This window comes from Oncorhynchus gorbuscha, linkage group LG07, assembly GCF_021184085.1.
Source record: "Oncorhynchus gorbuscha isolate QuinsamMale2020 ecotype Even-year linkage group LG07, OgorEven_v1.0, whole genome shotgun sequence".
NCBI lineage: Eukaryota > Metazoa > Chordata > Actinopteri > Salmoniformes > Salmonidae > Oncorhynchus > Oncorhynchus gorbuscha.
The window spans coordinates 74,346,541-74,357,005 of record NC_060179.1 but is presented as its reverse complement, the minus strand read 5'-3'; the positions used below and the strand labels follow the sequence as shown (position 1 = coordinate 74,357,005).

General features: G+C 45.8%; 1 protein-coding gene across 1 annotated transcript in view; it reads left to right on the top strand.

Annotated features, from left to right (window-relative positions):
* The first annotated feature begins 393 nt into the window (after positions 1-393).
* Positions 394-10,465, top strand: part of LOC124039045 (exportin-5) — a 39,125-nt gene continuing 29,053 nt past the window's right edge. The window contains exons 1-14 of the mRNA XM_046354926.1: positions 394-741; positions 1,374-1,495; positions 1,816-1,888; positions 2,126-2,263; positions 2,439-2,621; positions 2,715-2,741; positions 3,629-3,814; positions 6,199-6,275; positions 6,369-6,413; positions 6,550-6,634; positions 6,750-6,833; positions 7,611-7,736; positions 7,966-8,056; positions 8,214-8,342. Of these exons, the coding sequence (XP_046210882.1) occupies positions 640-741; positions 1,374-1,495; positions 1,816-1,888; positions 2,126-2,263; positions 2,439-2,621; positions 2,715-2,741; positions 3,629-3,814; positions 6,199-6,275; positions 6,369-6,413; positions 6,550-6,634; positions 6,750-6,833; positions 7,611-7,736; positions 7,966-8,056; positions 8,214-8,342 (1,468 nt within the window). The 5' untranslated portion in view covers positions 394-639. The remainder of the gene's footprint in view (positions 742-1,373; positions 1,496-1,815; positions 1,889-2,125; positions 2,264-2,438; positions 2,622-2,714; positions 2,742-3,628; positions 3,815-6,198; positions 6,276-6,368; positions 6,414-6,549; positions 6,635-6,749; positions 6,834-7,610; positions 7,737-7,965; positions 8,057-8,213; positions 8,343-10,465) is intronic.

Below are 10,465 nucleotides of genomic sequence, written 5' to 3'. Positions count from 1 at the left end.
TGAAATATAATACACATACTAAGAGCAGTTGTACATGGCAGTTTAAAATAACTGAATGGTGTAGGCCTATATAGCCTGACGTGGTGTGGAAGATCAAATGAAACAAACAGTCAATTACTTTTTTAAACTTTTTTTTTTAACTGTAGTTTATTTAGTAAATATTTTCTTAGTTCTAGTTCTTGAACTGCATTGTTGGTTAAGAGCATGTAAGTAAGCATTTCACCTGTTAAATTCAGCACGTGACAAATAAAATGTGATTTGATACCCGTGCCTCGGCCAGATTAAGGAAGGCTGGCAGGAATGGAGGCTGGCCTAAAAGTCACAATTCAAAAGACCAAATTAAGGCATTGTCTTGGTGCTGACACAATTATTTCAATGAAATTAAGTATTTGCATGTGTATGTTTCATCACACGTAGTGACAATTATCACTCTGTGCTCTGGAATCCAACCTTGAACCGAGAAAACTACAAGTCCCAAAATTCCACACCTATTTTGTGGAACGTTCATGCGCAGCACGTTGTGCATGTGGACATGCTGTGAATTATTGAAGCGCGTTCAGTTGACCCATTCTGCAGGTGTTTTGCAAAGTGAAGTACCGTTAGCATTTATCTCACTTTCTGAAGACGCTACTCAAAGTCATGGGTGAACCAGTGTCTGAAATGTGTGATCACCTCATCAAAGCTGTTAACGTGATGATGGACGCGGAATCTAGTCAAATATATCGTCTGGAGGCCCTAAAGGTATCTCGATGGCTAGATGCTAGTTAGCTAACGTTAGCCAGTAAGGCGCCAGCTAGCTAGCTAGCTTTTCCCAGTTGTGATTACTTGAATGAGGATGGGCTGTGTTACATAAATACATAGCTAGCTAATTATGACTTAGCGTTATAGACGTCGATCGTGGCATTTTACCATGTTTATTGCATGGATTAATCAATGGGCGTAGGTAGCTTGCTAGTCATTTAGCTAACTAGCTAGCTAACGTCAGATGGCTAACATGCCATTCCCATCACGTTGCAAGTTGCAGATTTCATTCATTGCACACCGGTAGCAACCTAGATATCTGTGCAGAACCATTACTGATGCCTGATGCACTCAAACTGAATGCAAGATCACCTATGCCCAGAATTTAGCCTAGATATATTGATTGCGTTGAATATACTTGGAGTTATTCAGTGTTTTGATTGCCAGCAGCTACTTTCTAGCTACAGTAGCAATCTTTGACTCCTCCTGAGGCACTTCTTTGTAAAGCTCCATACATTATACTGATAACTATGACTGATATCATCAATGTGAATGAGTTTGTTCTAGCTGACTACCGCAAGGTAGCGAATTGAGTGCATTAACTTGTCCATCGTGTCTCTCTTTCTCTTCAGTTTTGTGAGGAATTCAAAGAGAAGTGTCCATTCTGTGTTCCATGTGGGCTACAGTTAGCAGATAAAGCCCAAACAGCAGTGGTGAGGCACTTTGGTCTACAGATACTGGAGCACGTCATCAAGTGAGTTCATGAGTATATTTGTCATTATGATTCAGTTCTGCACATTTACATTTTAGTCATTTAGGAGACACTCTTAACCCTCATTGCTCCTGTAAGTCGCTCTGGATAAGTGCCTTGCTCAAGGGCACATCAACATATTCTTTTTCTAGTCAGCTCAGGGATTTGAACCAGCGCCCTTTCGGTTACTGGCCCAATGCCCTCAACCGCTAGACTACCAGCCACTCCATCATTGTCATCAAGATATTCCCCTACACATGTGGCCTGGACACGTGCTGCCAATGTGTTCCCCAAAAGCTTGTTTTTCTTCATGTTGAGAACAGGTTCAGATGGAACAACATGCCACAGCAGGAGAAAGTCCAGCTGAAGAACTGTGCCATGGGGCTGTTGTCATCTGTAAGTCTGTCTGGGTGATAAACACCCAATTTCTCTATTTTTCTAGAAAAGGTATGTGGCAGACAAGATGAAGGGAATTAATGGTGGTCTGTCCACAGAACAGCAAATATAGTAAAAAATAAAAAAAGTAGAAATAAACCAACAAATTCCGCATTGTTGCGTGATCTGTTAGGTGTACATGAATTAATATGCTGACACTAGTCCGTTCCCTGACTGGCACACTGCCTCGCTCTGCAGGGCACATATCCTATCCTGGAGGAGGAGAGTCACATCAAGGACGTTCTTGCACGGATCATAGTGGAGATGATCAAGAGAGAATGGCCTCAGCACTGGCCTGACATGCTCAAGGAGATGGAGACACTGACCAGCATAGGGGTGAGTCAGCACTTTCTATTTCAGTGTTTCCCCTAGGTTGTTATGTTGGTGGGGTGCCAAGGGCTCAAAACATCAATGAATTCAATTGGAGAGTACATTCCAGTATACAAATGAAGTTGTTGTGATCAGAATAATGTCAACTCCCTCTCCCTCCCTCATTCCTTCCTGCCCCCAGGAGGCCCAGACTGAGCTGGTGATGATGATCCTGCTGCGGCTGGCGGAGGACGTGATCACCTTCCAGACGCTGCCCGCCCAGCGCCGCAGGGACATCCAGCAGACCCTCACCCAGAACATGGAGAGCATCTTTAGCTTCCTGCTCACCATCCTGCAGCTCCACGTCGACGAGTACCGCAAACTGGTAAACAGACAGTCTGTCTCATGGTGTAGATTATTTTGCGGCAGTATTTTTCACCTTTTATTGATATGTTCTACCTTTTTGTATCTCTTCCAGAAAAAAATACCAGGCCAAGAATTGCAGGTAGGAAGGAGTGTTTTAGATGCACTACAATATATATTCTAATAAATTATATTTACAGTTAGACACCCAGCTAAAGAGACTTCTCTGTTCTACCCCCCTACCCCCTCTCTCCCCTCCCTACTCCTTCCTCTTCCCTCTCTCTGTTCTGCCCCCTCTCTCCCATCTCTCCCCTCCCTACTCCTTCCTCTTCCCTCTCTCTGTTCTGCCCCCTCTCTCCCATCTCTCCCCTCCCTACTCCTTCCTCTTCCCTCTCTTTTCTGCCCCCTCTCTCCCATCTCTCCCCTCCCTACTCTTTCCTCTTCCCTCTCTCTGTTCTGCCCCCTCTCTCCCATCTCTCCCCTCCCTACTCCTTCCTCTTCCCTCTCTCTGTTCTGTCCCATCTCTCCCCTCCCTACTCCTTCCTCTTCCCTCTCTGTTCTGCCCCCTCTCTCCCATCTCTCCCCTCCCTACTCCTTCCTCTTCCCTCTCTCTGTTCTGCCCCCTCTCTCCCATCTCTCCCCTCCCTACTCCTTCCTCTTCCCTCCCTCTGTTCTGCCCCCTCTCTCCCATCTCTCCCCTCCCTACTCCTTCCTCTTCCCTCTCTCTGTTCTGCCCCCTCTCTCCCATCTCTCCCCTCCCTACTCCTTCCTCTTCCCTCTCTCTGTTCTGCCCCCTCTCCCATCTCTCCCCTCCCTACTCGTTCCTCTTCCCTCTCTCTGTTCTGCCCCCTCTCTCCCATCTCTCCCCTCCCTACTCCTTCCTCTTCCCTCCCTCTGTTCTGCCCCCTCTCTCCCATCTCTCCCCTCCCTACTCCTTCCTCTTCCCTCTCTCTGTTCTGCCCCCTCTCTCTCATCTCTCCCCTCCCTACTCCTTCCTCTTCCCTCCCTCTGTTTCCTGCCCCCGGTTAGGCCAAGGCCCACTGTCGTGTAGGTGTGGCTGCTCTGAGCACCCTGGCAGGCTACATAGACTGGGTGGCCCTGGCCCACCTCACCAATGACAACTGTCGCCTGCTGGAAATGCTATGTCTGCTGCTCAGTGAGACAGAGCTGCAGCTGGAGGCTGCCGAGTGCCTGCTCATCGCCATCAGCCGCAAGGTTACTACACATTACTAGACACTCCCCTTACAGCAGGCAGGGTTTGTAAGGACCTGACAGGGCCCTTTATGTCCAGACACTCCCCTTACTGCAGGCACACCCCTTTCTAGGACAGGACCAGATATTTGTTCACGGCTCCCGAGTGGCGCTGCGGTCTAAGACACTGCATCTCAGTGCTAGAGGCATCACTTCAGTCCCTGGTTCGATTCCAGGCTGTATCACATCCGGCCGTGATTGGGAGTCCCATAGGGCGGGGCGCAATTGGCCCAGCGTCGTCCGGGTTTAACCTTGGTAGGCCGTCAAGGTAAATACGACTTTGTTCTTAAATGACTTGCCTAGTTAAATAAAATAAAAATATATATTTATATTTGTTGGAATGTGAAATGGAGGTCTACAGCTACTGAATGGCCAGTACTAGTCAGTTACGTCACAGGGCTGTGAAAACTGCTGTGTCATCTTAACATCTTAAAGACAGTACTGTGCAGCAGTCTTCATCGACCTGGCCAAGGCTTCCCACTCTGTCAATCACCGCATTCTTATCGGCAGACTCAACAGCCTTGGTTTCTCAAATGACTGCCTCGCTTGTTTCACCAACTACTAATCTGATACAGTTCAGTGTGTCAAATCGGAGGGCCTATTATCCGGACCTCTGGCAGTCTCTATGGGGTTACCACAGGGTTAATTTCTCAGGCTGACTCTTCTCTGTATATATCAATGATGTCACTCTTGCTGCAGGTGATTCTTTGATCCACCTCTATACAGACGACACCATGCTGTATACTTCTGGCCCTTCTTTGGACACTGTGTTAACAAACCTCCAAACTAGATTCAACGCCATACAACACTCCTTCCGTGGCCTCCAACTGCTCTTAAACGCTAGTAAAACCAAATGCATGCTTTTCAACCGTTCGCTGCCCGCACCCGCCCGCCCAGCATCACTACTCTAGACGGTTCTGACTCAGAATATGTGGACAACTACAAATACCTAGGTGTCTGGCTAGACTGTAAACTCATATTAAATCTAGAATCGGCTTCCTATTTCACAACAAAGCCTCCTTCACTCATGCTGCCAAACATACCCTCTTAAAACTGACCATCCTACCGATCCTCGACTTCGGCGATGTCATTTACAAAATAGCCTCCAACCCTCTACTCAGCAAATTGGATGTAGTCTATCACAGTGCCATCCGTTTTGTCACCAAAGCCCCATATACCACCCACCACTGCGACCTGTCACCAGACCCACTGGCTCCAGGTCATCTACAAGTCCATGCTAGGTAAAGCTCTGCCTTATCTCCGCTCACTGGTCATGATAACAACACCCACCCGTAGCACGCGCTCCAGCAGGTGTATCTCACTGATCATCCCCAAAGCCAACACCTCCTTTGGCTGCCGTTTCTTCCAGTTCTCTGCTGCCAATGACTGGAACGAATTGCAAAAATCACTTAAGCTGGAGACTTATATTTCCCTCACTAACATTAAACATCAGCTATCAGAGCAGCTAACCAATCGCTACAGCTGTACATAGTCCATCTGTAAATAGCCCATCCAATCTACCTACCTCATCCCCATATTGTTTTTATTTATTTACTTCTCTTTTGCACACCAGTATTTCTACTTGCACATCATCATCTACACATCTATCACTCCAGTGTTAATTTGCTAAATTGTAATTACTTCGCTACTATGGCCTATTTATTGCCTTACCACCTCACGCCATTTGCACACACTGTATATATGCTTTTTTTTCTATTGTGTTATTGACTGTACACTTGTTTATCCCATGTAACTCTGTGTTGTTGTTTTTGTCGCACTGTTTTGCTTTATCCGGGCCAGGTCACAGTTGTAAATGACAACTTGTTCTCAACTGGCCTACCTGGTTAAATAAAGGTGTTCTCAACTGGCCTACCTGGTTAAATAAAGGTGTTCTCAACTGGCCAACCTGGTTAAATAAAGGTGTTCTCAACTGGCCAACCTGGTTAAATAAAGGTGTTCTCAACTGGCCAACCTGGTTAAATAAAGGTGTTCTCAACTGGCCTACCTGGTTAAATAAAGGTGTTCTCAACTGGCCAACCTGGTTAAATAAAGGTGTTCTCAACTGGCCAACCTGGTTAAATAAAGGTGTTCTCAACTGGCCAACCTGGTTAAATAAAGGTGTTCTCAACTGGCCAACCTGGTTAAATAAAGGTGTTCTCAACTGGCCTACCTGGTTAAATAAAGGTGTTCTCAACTGGCCTACCTGGTTAAATAAAGGTGTTCTCAACTGGCCTACCTGGTTAAATAAAGGTGTTCTCAACTGGCCAACCTGGTTAAATAAAGGTGTTCTCAATACAAATATAAATAACAAATATAAATACAAATAACTGTGCCTGGTGTGTCCACAGGGGAAGCTGGATGACAGGAAACCGCTCATGGTGCTGTTTGATGATGTCGCCATGCACTACATCCTGTCTGCAGCACAGTGAGTACCATTCCCCTCATCAGCCTTACGGCTTTACACAGAAGCGTTTCTAGCTCGTTCAGGCTTCTCATTCTCATTGGTTTGTGGCTACAGGTCTGCAGATGGAGCTGCAACATACAACACATCCTCTCCGACACAGTGAGTAGCCTACACATGTTGGTGTTCCACGTCAGCTCCTGCCCAGCAGTCTTATGTTTTTTTGCTCTAGAACGCGGTTGATGTTAAGCATTAGCATTGGAGCTCATACGGTCTGTTATTTCCCCCCCCCCCCCAGGCCAGTGGTGGAGAGACACTACATCTTCCTGAAGAGGCTTTGTCAGGTCCTGTGTTCCCTTGGCAGCCAACTCTGCTTCTTAGTGGTGAGTTTGTCTGCACTGTCTTTGATTATGATCATCTATTTACTATATTGTTTTATGTATTTTCTTTATAGTACTTGATGGTTCTGTCCTTTTGTCTTATGTGTTTCTAATGCAGGGTTCAGGTGTGGAGGTAGATGTACCTGCAAACCTCAGCAAGTACACAGAAGCATTCCTGGCCTTCACCACTCACCCAAGCCAGGTGAGTTACCTGCTGTCACAGTAAAGTACCAGCCAGGTGAGTTACCTGCTGTCACAGTAAAGTACCAGCCAGGTGAGTTACCTGCTGTCACAGTAAAGTACCAGCCAGGTGAGTTACCTGCTGTCACAGTAAAGTACCAGCCAGGTGAGTTACCTGCTGTCTCAGTAAAGTACCAGCCAGGTGAGTTACCTGCTGTCTCAGTAAAGTACCAGCCAGGTGAGTTACCTGCTGTCACAGTAAAGTACCAGCCAGGTGAGTTACCTGCTGTCACAGTAAAGTACCAGCCAGGTGAGTTACCTGCTGTCACAGTAAAGTACCAGCCAGGTGAGTTACCTGCTGTCACAGTAAAGTACCAGCCAGGTGAGTTACCTGCTGTCTCAGTAAAGTACCAGCCAGGTGAGTTACCTGCTGTCACAGTAAAGTACCAGCCAGGTGAGTTACCTGCTGTCACAGTAAAGTACCAACCAGGTGAGTTACCTGCTGTCACAGTAAAGTACCAGCCAGGTGAGTTACCTGCTGTCTCAGTAAATTACCAGCCAGGTGACTTACCTGCTGTCTCAGTAAAGTACCAGCCAGGTGACTTACCTGCTGTCACAGTAAAGTACCAGCCACAGGCTCTTGATTCAAATCCATACAGCTAGTTAATACTACTGTTTCTCCATATCTCCCTTTGTCGTTTCTGGGCCTGGAGCACTGAATGGTGACAGGGTTCTTTCATTTTTCATCTGTTCTGATAATCTATTCTTCTCTGAACTGAAGTATGCATTTCCCCACCAGTTCCTAAGATCTTCCACCCAGATCACATGGGGAACCCTGTTCAGACATGAGATTCTCTCCAAGGATCCTGTCATCATCCAGATGATGATCAAGTACTTCAGAGCCACCATGACCAACCTAGTCAAGGTGAGACGGGCTACAAGTCCAACATTTTGTGCAGGTGAACATTAAAGTATCAAAATGTTCATTAGAAAAATGAGCAAGTAACGGACTCATTGAGTTAAACACAAACTATGATAAATAATGACAACTACAACAAAAGGTTGAGCTTCTCCACTATTTCTATTGTTTCTTTACATGCTTTGGGAAGGTTCTTCAATTGTCTGACTTTGTGTTCTCGTGCTCGTCCTGCTAGACTGGTTTCCCTTCCAGGAACGACAGTCCCAGCTGTGAGTACTCCCGTCATGACTTCGACAGTGATGAAGACTTCAACTCCTTCTTCAACTGTAAGCAATGTGACCCCTATTTTAATTGAATAACTTTGCATAAATCAATCTTAGCAAATCCATAAATAATATGATGTATTATCAAAGAATGTTCTGTCCAGTTTGTTGGGACTGATCACGACCCTGGTGCATGTGTCCGTGTTCCGATGTGTTCCAGCGTTCCGAGCGCAGCAGGGGGAGGCGGTCCGGAACGCCTGCCGTGTCGTTCCCTTGGAGGGCTTCCAGATTGCAGCAGAGTGGCTGCAGTATCAGATCAGTACACCCATTGACATCGGGACCACTGGGTGTAGGTCCTGCTTCTTGACTGTGGCTCACTGAAGATCTGGGAAGGGGGGGGGGGTGTGTGTGTGTGTGTGTGTGTGTGTGTGTGTGTGTGTGTGTGTGTGTGTGTGTGTGTGTGTGTGTGTGTGTGTGTGTGTGTGTGTGTGTGTGTGTGTGTGTGTGTGTGTGTGTGTGTGTGTGTGTGTGTGTGTGTGATGACAAATGTGTCAGTATGAAACAGTGTCTTGGGGGAATGTGGGATTAACATGCTGCCAGCCACAGCAGTCAGACTACCACAATAGTAGGTCTAGGATTCACAACTGGAGAGGCTGTGGACTCGGACCATTAGTACGTATCTAGGTCGTCTGAGCTGACTGCTCAAATCAAGATTTAACCTGTATCAAGAGGAAGTAGAGAGTTGAGGTTCTTATAAAGGAAATGCTTCTTTACACGGATGATATGAATTCTCACTCGGTCACCTGTAACACACGCATATAGATGAATTCTCACTCTAGGTCACCCGTAACACACGCATATAGATGAATTCTCACTCTAGGTCACCCGTAACACACGCATATAGATTAATTCTCACTCTAGGTCACCCGTAACACACGCATATAGATTAATTCTCACTAGGTCACCTGTAACACACGCATATAGATGAATTCTCACTCTAGGTCACCCGTAACACACGCATATAGATTAATTCTCACTCTAGGTCACCCGTAACACACGCATATAGATGAATTCTCACTCTAGGTCACCCGTAACACACGCATATAGATGAATTCTCACTCTAGGTCACCCGTAACACACGCATATAGATTAATTCTCACTCTAGGTCACCCGTAACACACGCATATAGATTAATTCTCACTAGGTCACCTGTAACACACGCATATAGATGAATTCTCACTCTAGGTCACCCGTAACACACGCATATAGATTAATTCTCACTCTAGGTCACCCGTAACACACGCATATAGATTAATTCTCACTCTAGGTCACCCGTAACACACGCATATAGATTAATTCTCACTCTAGGTCACCCGTAACACACGCATATAGATTAATTCTCACTCTAGGTCACCCGTAACACACGCATATAGATGAATTCTCACTCTAGGTCACCCGTAACACACGCATATAGATGAATTCTCACTCTAGGTCACCCGTAACACACGCATATAGATGAATTCTCACTCTAGGTCACCCGTAACACACGCATATAGATGAATTCTCACTCTAGGTCACCCGTAACACACGCATATAGATGAATTCTCACTCTAGGTCACCCGTAACACACGCATATAGATGAATTCTCACTCTAGGTCACCCGTAACACACGCATATAGATGAATTCTCACTCTAGGTCACCCGTAACACACGCATATAGATGAATTCTCACTCTAGGTCACCCGTAACACACGCATATAGATGAATTCTCACTCTAGGTCACCCGTAACACACGCATATAGATGAATTCTCACTCTAGGTCACCCGTAACACACGCATATAGATGAATTCTCACTCTAGGTCACCCGTAACACACGCATATAGATTAATTCTCACTAGGTCACCTGTAACACACGCATATAGATTAATTCTCACTCTAGGTCACCCGTAACACACGCATATAGATGAATTCTTACTCTAGGTCACCCGTAACACATGCATATAGATTAATTCTCACTAGGTCACACGCATATAGATGAATTCTCACTAGGTCACCCGTAACACACGCATATAGATGAATTCTCACTCTAGGTCACCCGTAACACACGCATATAGATGAATTCTCACTCTAGGTCACCCGTAACACACGCATATAGATGAATTCTCACTCTAGGTCACCCGTAACACACGCATATAGATGAATTCTTACTCTAGGTCACCCGTAACACACGCATATAGATGAATTCTCACTAGGTCACCCGTAACACACGCATATAGATGAATTCTCACTCTAGGTCACCCGTAACACAAGCACATAGATTAATTCTCACTCTAGGTCACCCGTAACACATGCATATAGATTAATTCTCACTAGGTCACACGCATATAGATGAATTCTCACTAGGTCACCCGTAACACACGCATATAGATGAATTCTCACTAGGTCACCCGTAACACACGCATATAGATGAA